General features: G+C 34.6%; 2 protein-coding genes and 1 pseudogene across 2 annotated transcripts in view; all 3 read left to right on the forward strand.

Moving 5' to 3' along the window:
- Window positions 1–7,071, forward strand: part of LOC145292318 (uncharacterized) — a 73,579-nt gene extending 66,508 nt beyond the window's left edge. Inside the window, exon 2 of the mRNA XM_080138645.1 lies at window positions 6,579–7,071. Within this exon, the coding sequence (XP_079994771.1) occupies window positions 6,579–7,071 (493 nt within the window). The remainder of the gene's footprint in view (window positions 1–6,578) is intronic.
- LOC145292556 (5S ribosomal RNA) lies at window positions 1,307–1,423 on the forward strand (annotated as a pseudogene).
- An 825-nt stretch (window positions 7,072–7,896) lies between the features above and the next one.
- Window positions 7,897–9,102, forward strand: LOC145292319 (uncharacterized). The gene has a single exon (XM_080138647.1). It carries the CDS (start codon window positions 7,897–7,899, stop codon window positions 9,100–9,102), a length of 1,206 nt encoding a protein of 401 aa, XP_079994773.1.
- The last annotated feature ends 10,737 nt before the right edge of the window (window positions 9,103–19,839 follow it).

Consider the following 19,839-nt stretch of genomic DNA (forward strand, 5'->3'; position numbering starts at 1 on the left):
TTCATAAATGACTTTCATGATAAAAATGTCTCAGATGGGTATATTTGTTGATGACATGGCACGAGGGAAAGGAAATGAACGCATATCTAAAACAATAGGTGAAACCATTGAGAATGACTCTTAGTCTGTAGTGGAATGGAGACGTAAATGGTAACATTCAATGCTTCCAAGATCAAGTTTCTTTCCTTTAACAATTACAAGAAACATTTTCAGCCACTGACTACTCTTACTAATAATACGCTACATGAAAGCCTATCGTGAGCAACATGAAGTAGAAAAAATACATTGAAAACGTTGGCAAGGCTGCTGCAAAGAAAGTGGGGTCTCTCTACCTTGCTAGAAAAAATACTCACACTACCTGATAGTATCCTATGTCTCTACAAAGTGATTTTGCCAATGTATAGGATACTGTCAAATGTATGTAATTTTCTAGCACAGAAGAGATTGCTTACATTATTTGCAGCAATCTTTGCAATATCTCCTATGTAATTGTTCCAATTCATGTTGCCTGTGACTGTTAAGTCGATGATATTGAATCAAGAGCTTCCATGTAGCGTATTAGTATTAGTCGTGGCAATCACTTCTTGAGAATAATTGCTTATAATTGTTACAGGAATGCAGACTCAGTAGACATATTTGATTTTAGATGCGACCAATAATTTTAATAAAAAGCTCCCTATGTTTGTCTATCCATCACGCTTTAGTTTTAAATAGCATTTTTAATCGTTTAATTCGCAGATTGGATCGACGTATCTTAGGGATATCCGCCCCTGCGTTTAATTAATACAAAAATACAAACATGAATAATGGCTCATAAAATTGGCATGCCGCTTTTCTTCGCTAAAACCAAATCCGATTAACATGCATGACTTTCAAATAAAACATTATTCAAACGGGAAACTTTTACAGCGTTAAACATTTTCTAATATATTTTACTGTCTAGACAAAATGTGTGTGCGGGAACATGCAAAGTAAAGCCGTAAGAACCGTAAGAAACAATATATAACGCTATTACAAAACAAAAAAAATCACCACCTAATATATTAGCAAGGATAATCGACGTTACCAAGGATGGGATAGAGGATAAAGCTACATTTAACAATAATGAATTACTTTTCAGGGTATTTTTATTTTAATGGAAAATTTTCTCTCATAAAATTTAAATGAAACATTTGTGATATAGCTGGAGGTTTGAAATATCGGTAGATATATTTGTGTTTGTGCCTGTATACATAACTGTATATGTATATACGTATGCGTATATACATAAGTGTATATGTATATACCTATACGTATATACATAACTATATACGGCATAATCATGTTGGCACACCGGTTCTCGTCAGATCACCGAAGTTAAGCAACGTTGAACCTAGCTAGTACCAGATGGGTGACCATTTGGAAATTCTAGGCGCTGTACATAATTTCCGCTTATCTCGGCATTGTTTCCTGTCGTCCTGAACCTCCACTTGCCACTGGAATTCAGCAATGCCGACTCAGGAGAGGTGTGGTTGAAGATTGCGCAACTCTTTCCACTGAAGAGTTCACGCGCAGGCAGCCTTACAGTGGGTATCCATAGTCTGTTAAGACTGAAGAAAGCCATTATACCTAACTATATATATATTTATATATTGATCGTCTATTGGTTATGTCAACGTGTAAGTGGCTGTTCACAATACATATACAGATTGTAAAACATTGAAGGAAACAATACCTTCTCGTTCGATAGGTTCAGTCGGTCCTTGGTTCACCTGTTTAGACCATCGGACCTGGAATAAAGATCTTCAACTTCTCCGATGAAAAAGGCCAACACCGAAATCGTCGATAAAATAATATTTGCATTTCTTTATTCCGGGAGTTCCTATCTTCTCGAAGTAGCAAGCGCTGTTCTTATTCACATTTCCAGTCTGTTGGATTCGACCTGCCTCCTGGTCGTTCGGAGAAACTAACTTCTCTTGCCAGATCCAAAAGCTAACTCAATTTCCACGTCTCATTCTCAGATTCAGGTCATCTTAAATGACCTCTACACCAGACTATGTCAGATTGCTAAAGATCAGAAATATTTTTTAATTTTTGTTATTAATTGTAATCGTTCTAAAACCCATTTTGCTTATACTATTTCTTTAAACATTATCTTTCTAACTTATATTTATATTAACATTTATTTTAACTAGACTTGAATTTCAAACAATTAAATTAAACTTCAAATTAAATTTCAAACAATTAAATTAGACTAGGAGGGTTATCTGCCTTGGTCCGGCATTGCTTATGCTACACGTTTTCCATTGCGCTCACTATTTGTGCTACAAATTCCATCGCAGCCTGCTTGATAGTTTCTGAATGGATGGTTGAAAATACAGCATAAATGAATTTAAACTTATTTCTACTGCCTTTATTTCTTACTTTCCTAATAAAAGAAGATGAAAATAGTGTTCCCAGGTTTTGTTATAGTTCAGTGGGAACGGTATATACAGATTATTTCAGTATTTTTCTTTTGTTTCTACCTTTATTTTCATTTCCCTAATAAGCTGTAATTAAGGTAGCGGTCGATATTTGTCAGATACTCCTTCGCAGTAGTTGACGGACTGTGGATTTATTATATTGGCTATCCGGTGATGACCAAATTTCGTTCTGGTTAATTGGATACCCCGACACATGAAGGGTCTGCTTTATCGTTACAGTGTTCTCTCGTCAAGAGATTCTTGATATTTGCTTATATTATGGTTAGCTTAAATTCTATTTGTCAACTTGACATGAAATTAACATTTCTGTCAACTATTAAATGTAGATATTTCAACTTAACATAACTGTTCACATCGTTAAAATATTGCTATCACACAATATACTTTTAACAATCATAATAATTGACCATTTTAATAGTTTCCTGTGTGTTCTGGTAGACTAACATTATCTTAAAACTGAACTATAATATACAACAATTAAAAACAGCCTATAAATAATTTACGGGTGGAATAACTAAATCAGAATGTGATAAAACGATCCATATTTCTATCCTAAATATCCGACACTAACTGGAACTTGGAGGGATATACTTCACATTTGAAAACACTCGTATGAATAAACCCCTTGAACAGACGAATATATATATATATGTGTGTGTGTATGTGTGTGTGTTTGTGTGTGTGTTTATATATATATATATATATATATATATATATATATATATTAAGGTTATTGATAATTTAAAATTAAAATTAAAATTCAAAATTCAAAATCTGTTTCATAAGAAGGAACACAACAAAGCCAATAATTTGTACGATCGTTTCGGAAACGATGTTTGTATTGCGATAGTCATTAAGGCATGAACAATAATTTTGACATATAGTTTTTTTAAAAAACAAAGTCTCCTCATCAGCGAAAATATTGGGTGATTTTTAAAAAAAAAACACCATAAATAAACCTAGCATTTTTAAGTTAGGCAGATGTATCTGGAAAATATTAAAATACAAAGGAAAATAGTTTCTTATTGATGTTGATAAGCAAAGTAATATGGGTTGAGAATAAAAATTAGAATAAAATTATAAATCTGAATTTGGATGTTGAATGTAGCTTATAAATGCTCGAAATGTTGAATCTTCAAAGTGAACGCCAATGGAATATTTTTAGCGATTAGAATATGTTAATAAGGCCTAATTTAAATTAAGTAAAGATTTTTTTAAAAATAAGGGGAGATAATCGTATTGACCTAGTAAAATGATCCAAAGGAGATAATTAGCCTTTATTCTGTTTTACACAATATAAAGGGATCTTATTGAAAGTTAATAACATTTTAATCATTTATTTATTTATTTATTGAAATTAATACAAATAGTAAAGGTTAAATTTAAATAGATATTTAAATAAGATATACAATAATGGTAAATATATCAGATAAACTAATAATAATAATAATAATAATAATAATAATAATAATAATAATAATAATACAATTTTTATCAATAAAGATATTAAGTTATAAATTATAAATTCTAAGATAGATTATTGATAAGAAACATTTTTAATGACATGGTGGTTTATATGTGTTAAATTTAAACCAACGTTTATGAATGCATGAAGATAAAAGCTCATCCCTTGAATTTAGGAGGGTGGTTTTGTTTTTGATATCATATTTTAAAATCTTAAGGGCCTCATATCTACAACGTGCACAGAATCTGTGCTCCGGCGTATATCCTTTATATGATTCTATCATTTCCCATATCAAATTGAAGGAAATATTCTTATTATTGAGTCGCCAAATATGTTTAGATAGAGTGGTTTGGTTCTCCATGGAGGGATTTCTAAAAGAGTGCTTGTGGGTTGAAATCCTATATTTAATACGTCAAGATGTGGAACCGAAGTAGATTGCGTTTTGTTTAATGCATTTATTGTTAGTTAGATTAGGGGTTGCATTGGTATGTAATGGGTTGGTCTGTATTTGATTGGTAGATTGGTTAAAGTGGTTCTAGTTATTTAATCGTGTGGTCGAGCTATGGTTGTCATTAACCTCATTTAAATTTGGGGTCTGTGATACTGTGCAGCTATAAACTACATTTTTTATTTTGCATGTTCCTTGTAGAGGGCATCTATTTTTTCTTCTACAGTTACAACCTGCTATAGTTTCTGTATTTGTATTTTGTATCTTATTAATTTTTTATTGCTAGAACTAATTATTTTTTGATGAAGGTTTGACATAGTTCAGTAAGACACTTTGATCGTGTTCTTATTAAAGATTTTACTGTATCTATGAGGGGTTTGAAAGTTTTTTCAAATATTTTAAAGAATTGTCTGGCTAAGTTTGTCTCAAGATTTTTGGAATATGGAGGGTTGAACCATAGGGTCTCCCTATGTCTGTTTTTACACTTGCGGACTTTGGATTGTTGTTTATTTGTGTTAGTGGCTTATACTTGCGGTTCCATTTTGTTTTGTCTTTCATTTTAGTCATTTTTTGTCCTTCGTATTCGGGATGACATGGCGATATTATAGGTTATTATGCTTTTAGTAGGTTTATTTTCAATGCAGTTTTTGTTTCTATCATTTTTATTTAGTAATTTGATTTGTAATTTGTATCCTGAGTTTTTAAGGGCTTCATAATATTTCTAATTTTTGTTAAATATAGATTCCTTAGAAGACAGTCTAGAAATTCTTAAAGAGACATTGGGAACTATTCATTTCATATATATATATATATATATATATATATATATATATATATATATATATATATATATATATATCATATGTCCATATACTTATTTAATTTTATACGTAACTAACAACAAAATATATGTATTTTTTGTTAATTTTATCTAGATTATATATCTACATATAATTCATCTTTATTAATATTTTAATTAATTTTTTTACATAAATTATAATTCTTTTATTGCCATTTAATTATTTTTTATTTATTTTACTTAATTTTAATATATAATTTCTCTTGGGAATATTTTTTCGTAATTTGTTTAAAAACAGTTAAATATCAACAATTCACGTTTATATTTAAGAGAGATATTTCCCTTTATCAAAACTAGTTATATTAAACGAGTTTTATTATATTGATAAATAATATATTTATCTAGTTTTATTTTTGTTACATATTATTTATTAATCTAGTTTGTATAATAAGATGATTATATTATTATTTAAATAATATTAACATTTAAAACATTTCAATTTGAATTAATATATATTTATGAATTTCATTTATCAATAATCTTAAATTATAATATTCAAATCAACGACAAATTAGTTATCCCTCCATAATTCTACCCTTTTCCAACCCCTCATCACCATGGTAGGGTGATGAAACGATTAGTGCCGTCGGGAACTTCGGTTCCTGATAGAGCCTCCCAAGGCGGATTGGCTTGATATCCAGCGGTATCTGGAAGGCAGCTCGATTAACGGGACTCTGATGATATTCGGGGTAGCGTCTACTCCAGCAACTGGCGTCTTACCGATCGTTTGTTTCTGCGTCTGCGCATCTGCGACAAACTGGAGGCAAACCTCCTTCAATAAGGTATATATGCGGCTGGGGACCGCTTGAGAATTTCCAATTTTCACGTAACTCCAATCGATACACCAAATCAGCGAAACTCAATCACAACTATGTCGTCCATAGGAACCGACGCACTCGCGGTCCCAGCGCCGCGGGTATCAAATTAGCTGGGCTGAACTACTTTGACGAAAGATGATCCATCATGTTACCTGCTAGAACGTGCGCACGTTGAAACTTGAAGAGACTTAATCGCTTACTGCCCACGCCCTTCATCATTACAAAGTCGATGTTGCTGCCTTTCGGAGGTCAGACTTGCAGATCAAGGCCACAAGACTATCAAAGGACCTCTATCGAACTATGCCTATCATCTCTATTACAGTGGTCCCACGAATGAATCCGGGCGCCATGGTATAGCACTGACCGTAAGAGGTCAGGCGAACAACGCTCTCCTTGCCTGAAAGCCAATCACTACACGTCTCGCTCGTGTTCATCTGCGGGGCACTCTGTTCATCATCACTGTGGTTTCTGTGTATGCCCCCACTCTTGATATCGACGATGTCACGGAGGGCATCTTTTACGATAGCCTGCAGGCTGTTATAGATGGTATCCCAGCAAAAGACTTCGTGGTGGTTTCAGCTGTCTTCAATGCTCGCACCGGTCCAGGAAATCCAAACACAAGACAAATTGCTCACCCATTCGCCAATGGTGACGTCTGCTCTAACGGAGAATGGTTGATTGACTTTGCTTCTGAAAACCAGCTAACTGTGTCTAGCATCAGATTCCAGCACTTCCGGCAGCACCTAGTGATTTGGTACTCAAATGACGGTGTCACTAGGGAACAAATTGACAAAAATCTCGTCAAATCCAGCTGGTCCTCATATGTTCTGGACTGTCACGCATTCCGGGAAGCCGAAACATGCTATAAACATTGCTCTGACCATGGCATGGTTAGATCAAAGCTACGCCTTTGCATGAATTCCAACCCACCATCTAAATTCGAGATCTCGCGACTCGGATGCCAGCAAACCAAAGCCGAGTTCCAGCTCCAGTTATCAAATCGCTTTGTCGATCTCTAAGCACTCCAACCTATGGATACTCCGCGGAAGACTCCTGACAGTCATTTAAAACCAGCGTTTACGAACTCACTTCACAGACCCTGGTAAAACCAGACAGGGAGCGAAGGACTGGATCTTTAGCCGCACTATAGAACTTGCCAATCAAAACAAACAAGCCCGCTGCTTGGAGCACAACAACAACGACTTCCATCGATTGCGTCGCGAGACTAACCGTTCTGCGAATACCGATCTCAATACCTACTGCCGAAACATTGCTGGAGAGATGGAGCAAGCAGCCTCAGTATGAGATTCCCGAAAATTCTACCAAACTCTTAAAGTGACAACCAAAGGAAACAGCAGTCTAAGTGAAATGCTGCTGGATTCGAATGGAACCCCTATTTCTAAATGGCAGACGCACGGAACAAACCTTACTGAACCGAAATCCTCCCACTCAACGTCCCTCTTCCTCTCTAACAAACCTCACCGAGTATGATGCCAACTGCGATCTCCTAGCGGAAGAAGAGATACGAGATGTCAACAAAAAACTAAAAAATAACAAAGCTGTAGGAGAGGACGCACTTCCGGCAGAACTCTATAAGAGCTGTCCCGACGTTATGGACAGTTACCTACACCCAACTCTGGACACAGTGTGGCGCTCTGAAACACTTCCTCCGGACTGGGTCGACGTAATACTCCTCCCCTTCTACAAAAAAGGCGATTGTCGCGATTGCCGATTATAGAGGCTTTAGTTTGATTGATGTTGCCTCTAAAATCTGCTCAATTATCTTCTGCGTCGTATCTAGAATTTCCGAAACTGCCGAATCCTACCAAATCAAGCAGTAGAAGATGTATGGATCAAATTTTTCCCTCGGACGAATTTTAGAACAGCGGTGGGCCTATCAGCAATCTACCGTCATCTGTTTCATTGATTTCACCACAGCTTTCGACTCGGTGGATCGCAGAAGCCTCTGGGACATAATGCGCCACCATGTCTTCCTGGCCAAGCTTCTTGACCTCATCAAAGCGTACTACGCGCACACCCGAACTAGAGTGAAGTGCAACGGGGAAGAATACGATTCCTTACTCGCGCAAACAGTCTTCTGTCAAAGATGTGTGCTCTCCCCCATCCTGTTCAACTACATCATCGACTGGATCCTAGAGAAGAATTTAGCTAGCTTCGCTATTGTCAGAGTAGACCACGACTGTTCCATCACCGATCTCGACTTTACCAACGTTGCGATCCTTGTCGAATCCTACGCAGAGGTCCAGCACGCACTCGACGAGGTCAGTCGTATGGCTAAAATGGTTGAAATGAGAATGATCGCTTCTAAGACGAAACTCTCTCTGGTAACTTCCCCCCCACCTGACCGAGTGGCTATAACCCTCGATGGTGAAGTTGTAGAAGAGGTCGGAAGATTCAAATACCTTGGCGTCACCGGTAAAGCGAAAGAAGAAATCATCACCCGTATCAACCTGGCTGGACCAGCTTTCGTCCGTCTTCAAAAACGACTGTGGTCTAGCCAGGAGATGAGACGTTCCACGAAGGTGCAGATCTATGAGCCCATGGTCAGAACAATTCTTCTCTGTGGATGTGAAACCTGGCCACTGCGCAGACAGGATCTTCACAAACTTGAAGTCTTCGATCACTACTACCTCCGCCATATCCTGCGCGTTCACCTCTTCGACCGGATCCTTAACTCGACCATACGCGCTAGTTGTAACATCCGTAGCCTGGATAGAAACTCTGCCGAAAAGGAGACTCTGTTGGTTCGGTCACGTGTTGCGATGGCCAAAGGACGAGTTTGTCCGTCAATTGGTGGCGTTCAATACACCCACTGGTTGGAAGAAACGCCAAGGTGGCCAACTTGGCTCTCAACAATCATAGCAGATACGGATATCGTGCCCGATGCTCGCGTTTTTTTGGTGTCCGTCGCTGGAACCGTGTATGGCTGGATTATGCCGTCGATTCTACTGCTGATCGACGGGCGGTGGATGGCTTTGACGCGAGATGCAGTTAAAACCATTGGAGCAGGTTCAACTCATACCGGGTAAATGCTGCTTCAAGTACAAGTAACTATTATTATATTTCATCTACTCTAATTTATTGAATTTAAATATATCTCAATTTGTATTTGTTTCATTGTATCCTAATATATTCAAAATAAGATCCCATATTTAATTTAGTTTATATTTTATATTTTTATTATTACTCAAAAGTAATAATAACGTATTTGATATATTTTAAGCCATTCTTTTGTATTAATATTATTTAATTGTGAGTATTATCGACATATATTTTACTTATATCTACTATATATTCATTAACTAATTGGTTTATTTTGTTCAATTTAATATAAGTTTTTCTTTATTTTGATTTATATCCCTTCATAAGAAAATTTTATTTTTATATTAATTTGTTCTAATATATATATATATATATATATATATATATATATATATATATATATATATATATATATATAACTTATCGTCTTAATATTTAATTTTATTTATTTAATAACTACTTATTTATTTAAAAAATTTATTTATCTATTTATTTTAATTATTTTGAAAGTTTTATTTCAAAAATTAAACTTTTTATTTTTTTGTTTTTTATTTATTTTTTTCATCTGTAATTGTTATATGCAAATGTTCTTCAATCAAGTATTAATAATTATTTTTCAAACTAGTTAAATTGTTTAGTACAATTTTTTTCTCTTGAATAAATAATATTTCCACTTGTATTTGTATTTAAAAGTACACTATAACACAATAATAATATAATAGTTTATTATTTTAATTAATTAAATGAGTATTTAAAATAATATTTGTTGATTGAATTCTTATTTTGCTTTTATTATTTTAGAATTGTTAATGTTGTTTTTATATGGTGAAGCTGTAGAAAAGGTCGAAAGCTTAAAATACGTTGGCGTCACCGGTCAAGCGAAAGAAGAAATCATCACCTCTCTCATTCCTGACTTGAGTAGCCATTGTTCGATCAAGCGATAGAAGAAATCATCAACCGTATCAACCTAGTTAGAGCAGCATTCGTACCTCTTCAACAACTATTGTGGTCTAACCAGAATATTTTCCATTGAAAACGGAAGCTGTTAGCAGATAACGTGTTTAATTGTGATATGTATTTTTTGTTTTATTATAGGAAAATGTTAATATTATTTATATTTATTGCAGTATTTAATTTATATTTTATTTGATTGTTTTATTTAGTAACAGCTTTTCTTGTCTATGCATGTACACATTATTTCTAGCAAGTTGATTTTAAATATAGCATAAATAGGTCCGTCAATTCTAGTTATTTTCCGCTAATGAGAGGGGAATCTATCTCCATACTTTCCCTTAAACGCTTCAATTGAACATATATTAAGTACAATACTTAATATAATTCTAATTATTTTTAAATGAGAGTAGAAAATGCATTGTGGATGCATTATCGGCAGCGACCGTTACTCTTGCTTCTCCTTAATTGTCTCTAAGTCCTCATTTTTTAATAAGTGATTTTTCTGACAAAGGGAGAAGAAAAAGCTGTATTCTAGGTTGACAGTATTTCGTGTGAACAGCCGCCAAAGATGTCGGAAATTTTCTGTCTTTTTTAGTCTATCCTTGTGGCCACGTCACTAGTAAGGGGGCTGAAGGTAAACGTTTTATCTGGACTGGCGTTATTCGCCTGATAGTCAGGGACCAGAACCTTGGATTAACCACCAAAGAGGCGGTCTTATTAGCAGGTGCAAAGTATTGGGGCTGCTTTAATGCCATTTGTTGAATGGATTCTGGACCATGCAGTAGCTTCTGGTGGGGATTTTTGCTACCATATTATTGGGTAATTGTAACGTCTTTACCTCATCATGTGCTACAAAAAATATATTTCTTCGTTTCTTTTTCTCTTTTACTTTCCCTTTTGTGCCTGCTCTAAGGAAGTCTATCGACCTGTTCCACAAATCCCAAAACTCTATCATGAAAGGTTTCCAGAAAAAAACCCGCGATTAAACCCAGACCTTCAACTGCCAACGTAGACCACCACTGCCATGTCCCCTTCTCCAACATCAAGGGTCGACGTTCTAACCTTTCAGAGATTAAAACCCAGTAACAGAATACTAAACCAGACCTAATATTCTTAAGCGAAACTGGTATTGGACCGAATATTTGCCTAGAAGGGTTTGGAATTAATGGATACTCTAACTTAACATTCAAATCCGACCCTCAAGATAGCCATGGGCATATAATATGTGCCTACATTTAAAATTGCTTCCTATGTGGTAGGGACAAGATCCTAAATTACCCTATATGCGTTTCTGGGTTGCACTTGCTCACATGACTGCGTTTATATTTGCTCTCTATCGCCCCCACAATAGCGAAGTTACTATCTTTAACAACATATCTGAGAAAATTGACCACATCCGATCGGCTCATCCTTCGGCTAACATTCACGTCTGTGGAGACTTTTATGTCCACAATGTGGAATGGTTAATCCTCTCAAACAAGACAGATAATGAGGGGAGGTTCTGCCACGATTTTGCCATTGCTTATGACCTCACTCAGATTGTTCGCGAACCCACTCATGTGCCCGATACTGACGGTCATTATTAATGCAAGTATCCTAGATCTTTTCCTCACAACTTGCCCTGAGCTATGTTCATCTTCCGTCCTGTCTCCATTGGGATCCTCTGACCAGTCTGTTGTATCAGTTAAAATAAAAATGAAATGTAATAAGTCCTTAGATGTACCTCTCTATTGTACAGTATATCGATACTCTATGGCTGACTGGGATAGCTTCCGTACATTTATATCAGATCTACCTCTGCGTTCCATGTTTAAGAAAGATGTGTCCTCTATAGTATCATACCTGACGGAAAGGTTAATTGTAGGTATATGCCGTTTCATACCTTCGTAAAAATTCTAGTAAAAGCCTAACAGCCAGCCGTGGTTCCCTCCGGAATGTGCTGTTGCCATTGCGCACAGAAATCACTCTTTCCATTGTTTCCAACGTAACAGATGTATAGAGACTAAAACCGCTTTCAAGACTGCTAGAAAAAAATGAAGAGTAATGAAGAACGCGAGAGAGTTGTATGCTCAGTACGTCAAGTACAAAGTGGATGAGCAGCGGCTTGGTTCCCACCAGTTTGAGCAAATAGCAAACAGGATCCTGAACAGAAGCGGGTGGTCTATCCCAACTGTCAATGACCTTGAGGTAATCTTTTCAGCATCAGACAAAACCAAACTCTTCGCCAAGAACTTTGCAGCTAATTCTAACCTATGCGACCAAAGCCGCCCCCTCCCCGTATTTCCTGCTATATCAGAAAGCACGCTATGCGACATACATATCTGTGCATGATGTTGTTAAGCTAATCAAAAACCTTGATTCCAGTAAAGCAACTGGCCCTGACGGTATTTCATCTATAGTGCTGAAAAAGCTTCAACCAGAACTAGCTCCCATACTTACAAAGCTGTTTAAGCGTTGTCTTAAGGAGAAATGCTTCACAACACCCTGTTTAATCTCATCAGTATTCCCTGTATTTAAAAATTTAGGTGATCGGTCATCTCCCTCTCAGTACAGAGTAATGAGTCTCCTGTGCGTCGTGAGTAAGTTACTGGAATCAGAGTTCAAAATACACTTCGTAGCCTAGTTTGGAATGCTCTTTTCTCTTCCCTGTAACCACTTTCTCGCAGAAGAGTCCTTGCGAGCCTGTCTCTGCTTTATCGTTATTTTTATGGAAAGTGCTCGTCTGAGCTTCATCTATGGTCCTCCCTAGCCAAACATTCACGAGAAGCCATCGTCTAGCTGTAAACACTATCAATAATTTCCCAAACATTTTATCTGTACCTAAATCTAAACGTAGATTCCATAAATAAAGCTTCTTTCTGAGAACTGAACACCTGTGAAACTCTTTTCCGTTTCCCTGCTTTCCAGCTGACTACAATATGGTCATCTTCAAGTCCAACGTAAACAAGTTCTTGACAACGATTATTATATTTCCCCTTTGATAACTGTACACTCTTTAACCCTTATCCACGAGTGGCCTCTGGGCCCTGATAATTAGTGATTCTTTTCTAAATAAATAAATTAAAAAATAACATAATATTGTATATTTCCCTGCTCTCACATTAACATTTTTTTGTTTATTAAACATTTGAAAGTTTAATATAAACTAATATTTAACATGTTAAAATATTTCAATTAGACTAACAGTTAGAATATTTCAAGCTCTACACCCTCAATTCCGTATGTTAATTTGATAGTTTAATATATTTCAACCTATAATTCCAAAATAAAATTATTAACACCTAATTAATTAAAAAAATTATACTACTTTAAAAAATTATACTACTTTAAAAAATTATACTACCATATTTTAAATTCAAATTTATTCCATAGATAATTCTGATTATAGCTAATGTTTTTATATCTATTTTGGTTTATTTTTTGCCTCAACGTACCAATCATATAATGCTTTCTTATTTCAACAAATTAAATGAATGTATCAATCAAAAGTTGAGAATTTAATTTTACTTATCCTTTATAATATAATGATTATTAAAAATTGCCATTGCAAAACTTCTAATATTCTCAGTTTCCTATTTACTTTTTTATTTAATTTATAACAAAAACATTTTATTTACGATTAATATTTAACATGTCCAAATATCGTAATTAAGCCAATTGTTAGAATATTTCACGTTCCATGACTTGAATTCTATATATTAATTGAATATTAAATTTAATTTATGATTTATATATAATAATATATATATAATAACAAAATACAACTCATGGGTGCCAGTTTTAAATTTAATACTACATTATGTAAAATATATCATAATATATCATTCTCTAATCAATTCTTAATTTTATAATATAAAGCTGAATGTCTCTTTGTGTACGTGTGTGTGTGTGTTCGTGCGCGCGTGTGTGTGTGTGTGTGTGTGTGTGTGTGTGTGTGTGTGTGTGTGGTCACGAATAGGCTCCTATATGGTTGACTATTTAAAAAAACTGATTACATATAATGATAGAAGATGTATCGAGACAGAGGAACGGATATGTTTGATCTGGCAGAAAGGTGGTTCATTTAAATCGTGGGGTCTGCATTCGCACCTGGTCCACAAAGTATGGAAATAAAAAATTTGGATATTAAAAAAAACGTTTACAAGAGTTTTTGATATAGATGTGCATAAGAATACTTTGATAAGTATATTTTAACTTAAATAGGAATAGTATAATAAAATCGTGGGGTCTGCGTTTGCGCCTGGCCTCCATAGAATGGAAATAGGTACAAATTTTAATATCTATCGGCGTAAGTATACTTTGATAATTATTTTCAGTTTGAAGAAATATGGTATAATAAAATTATGGAGTGTTCGTTCGTACCTGACTTCCATAGAATGGAAATATGTAACAAAGTTTAACAAGGTTTTTTAATATAGATCTACAGAATAATGTGATAAGTGTTTCAGTGTGAACAGGTATGGTATAATAAATTATGGGGGTTTTCTATTTTATTTTTACTTTCATCATATTTTGCTTTGGTTTTGATACCCCCAAATTCGAAGCTATCTCTTTACAACTCTTCCTTTTCATAACCTATCATACTTTCATAAATCAGAGTCCATTTTCTGTAGGCTGATTTTGAATCCAGTCAACGACGGGTACTTTTGTTGGTATATATATATATATATATATATATATATATATATATATATATATATATATATATATATATATATATATATAGATAGATAGATAGATAGATAGATGTGTATATATATATATATATATATATATATATATATATATATATATATAAGGTTCGAATCTCTCGACTGGCGTTAATCATGACACCCTGCACTGATGATTCCCGAAAGAATGAAAAACTAGTGTCTGTAGGTATTTAATTATCATAGTATAATATAGTATAGTGTATATATATATATATATATATATATATATATATATATATATATATATATCTTCTATCTATATCTTCTATCTATCTTCTATCTATATATCTATAAAAACAGAGATGTGTGTGCCACAGACGATTTCTGATTGGTTAATCCAATAATCACATCTCCTAAAAAACTATGGTTCGTAGGCTCTTAATTTTACCATAAAATATTATGGCTTTATTTATTGTCCATCTTGGAAGGGTTTAATTTTTTTCTAACTTGTTTATTTACAAATTAAAAAAATACGAATCTTACACAATCTTACAATCCAACCTACAACATCCACGGCCGCCATTCTGCTAGCCGCAGACACGTACACAACACGAAAACAATGTTTTGAAAATCTAGCAAAAATTAATTTTCCTGAAATTTTTCAATATTTAAAAATAAATTATGCCGGCTGATAAAATTTTTAAACTTTTTTTAAAGCTAGAAAGATAAAATTTAAAAATACTTATTTTTATGTAAAACGCGCGTTCCCTCGTGGTCTTTTCACTTCGGGTTTGTATATAACAAATAAATGTTATCAAAGGCAAGATAAGTTACTTTTCTACCAAACTGGATATATTTTTCGTGTTTTTATTCAATGTAACACATTTGTTCAGCTCGAAAAACGGGTTTGTATTACTGTACACATAGATTCGAAGAAGTTGATAAGATACGAAACAATACAGCACTAAAACACGCGCACACACGCACACACACTCACGTCCACTACCGTCCTTGGCTACGTCACGTTGTTATGGCAACACGATAAATACACAGTAAATTTGATTTTCTTCATTTCTACGCAAATATTACGCAAATATAATTCATATAGATTATCTGTATGAATATAATTACACGTAATAGTTAAATAAAGATGATCATCGTATAAGAGAACCGAAAAAAAAAACTAATAGGGAATTTGTATAAAGTTGTATTTTCTTTATAAATAAATAGAAAAAAGGGGTGTTGATAAGACTATCGATACTTATACAGTTTAGTGACGACATTAAAAAATGGAAATATTGAAAAAGAAATTTATTGTACGTAACTGTTATAGACTGAAGTTCTCCGAAAAAAAATTTCACTACATTTGATCAAGTAGTTTTCTTCTTACAGCCAAAAACAATTATTTATCACGACGACGTCAACGTGGCCATTTTGGAAATGTACCTAGCAGAATACCTCCATTTTAGGCCAAATTTCTCAATCTAGCCTTTTTTTTCTCGCCATATTGAGATGCGCACAACACATCTGCAATTTTTTTACGTTTTTTTTTCTTTTTTTTTTTTTTAAATCTGCAATTTTTTTGCGTTTTTTTTTTTTAAATAAGAATACTATTTAATATGCAAAGAAATTGAAGAATGCAAAGAATTGAAGAATTTTTATACAAGATTATTTTCGAAACATGCTCAGTTGGACACGCATGGATAACTTCGAAACTTCGTTTATTTACTTCTGTTACAAATTGAAAAAAAAAAAAACAAACAGCCCAAAAATGGCATCTGTCTTTGCAAAAAAAAAAAAAAAAAATCTCATTCTGGTGGGGGAAAAAGGGCTAGATTGGCCTAAAATGGAGGTATTCTGCTATGTACGGCAGTTACTTGCCCTTGGGGAATTCCTGGGCCTGCAATAACATTTCCAAAATGGCCACGTTGACGTAGCCGTGATAAATCATTGTTTTTCGCTGTAAAAAAAAAAAACTACTTGATCAAATGAAGTGAAATTTTTTTTCGGAGAACTTCAGTCTATAACAGTTACGTACAATAAAAATTTTTTTTCAAAATTTCCATTTTTTAATGTCGTCACAAAACTGTATAAGTACCAGACTATCATTACACACGAAAAAATATAGATTTATTTCTGGGTAAAGTTCCCCCGAGTTTTCCTTTCACTTCAGTAAATAATGGTCTTTTGTTATATATATGGCGTACTATTATCCTTATATATATGATGTTTATGTTTATATATATATATATGTATAAGTGATAGTGTATGTGTGTGTCTGTGTGTGTCTGTGCGTCTGTGTGCATTTCCCTACGCTAAAACTCTGTCAATTTTAAGCCTACAGATTCGAAATTTGATATACAGGGTACTGAGATTTGGGAAAATCGATGTGATAGGTTTTCGACAGAAATTTGGCGATTAAGTGGTCAATATTCAACAATTAGACCTTTGAGAACTCTACCAAACTTCTCCTACAATTTAAGGTCTGAACACGTGATATTTTATATATAGATTCCTTGGACATGGATCTAACTTATTAACTTTACTTGATCCCTAAACAATAAATGTTAAGAGGTCATAATAGGGGTCAAAGTTTAAAAAAATTGACCTTTTTTTTTCCTCAGCATACACTTCAAAACACCTGGGCAACGCCGGGCACCGATTGCTAGTATATATATATATATATATATATATATATATATATATATATATATATATATACATATATATATACATATATAGATATATATATAAAGTTATAATTATAACAAGTGTTTATATTTGCTATCATTATATTATTACATTTGGTTTATTTGATTTATTGTGATTATCAATTGTCTATTTTATTTGACCTTGTTTGCTAATTATTTTCTTATTTAATAGTTTTTCTCTATAAATCAAAATTTTCTATGCTTTGATAGTTATATATATTTTAACCTAATCAATGCTTCTAATCAGATTTAAATCGAGATAAGATATACTTAGATCTATGTAAAGTTTTTGAATTGCTTCCTGACGCTACCGTATATATATATATATATATATATATATATATATATATATATATATATATATATATATATATATTACATTGTAAAATTTTATAAGTTTTTCTATCAATACATTTTAATTTCTCTTTCCAAATTATAGAATCCTTGGAATTTTTTTGCATGATAAATTTACAAGAGAACAACGAGTGAATATAATTTAATTTTACTTTGAAAATGGATGGTCAATTTTTGCAATGCAAAGGTCTGATATGCGCAATTTCAGTGTTCGACATTTTCCTTGTATGCCTGCACTAATGAACTCAGTGATAGGTCTAGATGTGGACGAGGTCATTCCGTACGTACGCCTGAAAATACTGAAGATGTGCGTCGTAGCATTGAAGAGAACTTAACCACATTGACTCGAAAGTATTCTCAAGAACTTGCCATCTCACAGCTCTCAGCGTATTCCAAGAGATTTGCACATGTATCCTTACAAGATTCAATTAGTGCCACCAGACTTTCAGAACCGACTGTATTACGCTGTCAGGTAAACTGCAATAAATTGCAATGAGTTTATTTACAAGTTGATCATGGGAGGTAAGGCTCATTTTTATTTGAATGGGTATGTTAATAAGCAGAATACTAGATTTTGGGGCATCGAAAATCCAAGATAATACATGCGAGTCCAATTCACCCTGCTAACGTCACAGAGTAACCCCAGAAAAAGTAATTGGACCCTTCTTCTTGGAAGATGCGAATGAAAATGACGTGACTGTAAGAGATATAGAGATATACTAGTAAATTTTGTTCACCGTCATTATGGAAACATGCGAGGGTATTGGTGGCAAGAAGATGGAGCAACTGCACATACAGTTAGAGCCTCAATGCAGCTGTTTAATGTGATGTTTCAGGATCGAATAATCTCTCGAAATTCCGATTTTGAATGGCCTACACCTTTTTTTTTACACAGTCATCACCACTTATCAAGGCCCGGAAGCCACTCAGGGATAAGGGTTATTGCAAGTACATTACGTTAGTGTGGAGATTTGATGAAGTGTTTACTTAAGGGGGCGGTTCATTAGGAATTTGTTAACATTGGACTTGAAGACATCCAAGTTGTAGTCCGGTGGGAAGCAGGCAGATGGAACAGAGTTCCACAGGCGTGCGGTTCTAAGAAAGAAGCTTTGTTCATGGAATCCGCGTTTTGATTTAGGCACAGATATAGAGTAGGGGAAATTTTTCACAGTGGATTCGGCTAGACGGGTGTTTTTCGTGAAAGACTGGTGAGGGATTGGAGTTCAGACGAGTACCTGCCATGGAAATAACGATAAAACAAGGATAGGCTCGTAACGTTTCTTCTGTGGGAGAGAGGTTGCAGGGTAGAGAAAAGGGCATCCCCCACTAAGCCACGAAGTCTATTTTGTACTTTGTCAATGCAGGATAGGCTGTTTTTAGCAGCTCCTGCCCAGATATGGCAACAGTACTTGGCTTTTATATAGATAGAGAATTGCATCACGACTGAGATATCTTCTGGAGCGGTAGAAGGATCCCACCGTCTTTCCAGCGACCTTGGCAACAGACTTGATGTACGTGTTCCATTTCAGATCAGGAGTAAAGGTCAAACCCAGAAGCTTGTCAAAACACGGGGCCTCACCCAGACGAGAGCCATCCATCACAATTGATGCCAGATGGGGATCAGAGCGTTGATGATGTAAGGATAGGAGTTTGGTTTTGGATGCATTAAAGGTAACCAGCCACATCTTCCCCCACTGAACCACGCGCTCGAGATCAGAGGAGAGAGAATCAGAGAGAACTTTGTCATTTTCAGCCTTTGATGTGTTGCCGTAGATGGTCGTGTCATCAGCATAGATGTCAACGGATGATTTCAGTATGTCTTTAGGGAGATCATTGATGTAGATCAGGAAGACAGTTGGGCCCAGAATTGACTCCTGAGGGACTCCAACATTTATATTGCAGGCCTCCGATTTTTGTCCATCTACCACTACTCTTATGAGCCTATCGGAGAGAAATGATTTAATGATTGAGAAAACATTTCCAGTTATACCGTAGCTGGAAATCTTGTGAAGTAGACCCTTATGCCATACCTTGTCGAAGGCCTTTGATATGT

This window comes from Euprymna scolopes, chromosome 13 (genome assembly GCF_053919585.1).
Source record: "Euprymna scolopes isolate OS-2025 chromosome 13, ASM5391958v1, whole genome shotgun sequence".
NCBI lineage: Eukaryota > Metazoa > Mollusca > Cephalopoda > Sepiida > Sepiolidae > Euprymna > Euprymna scolopes.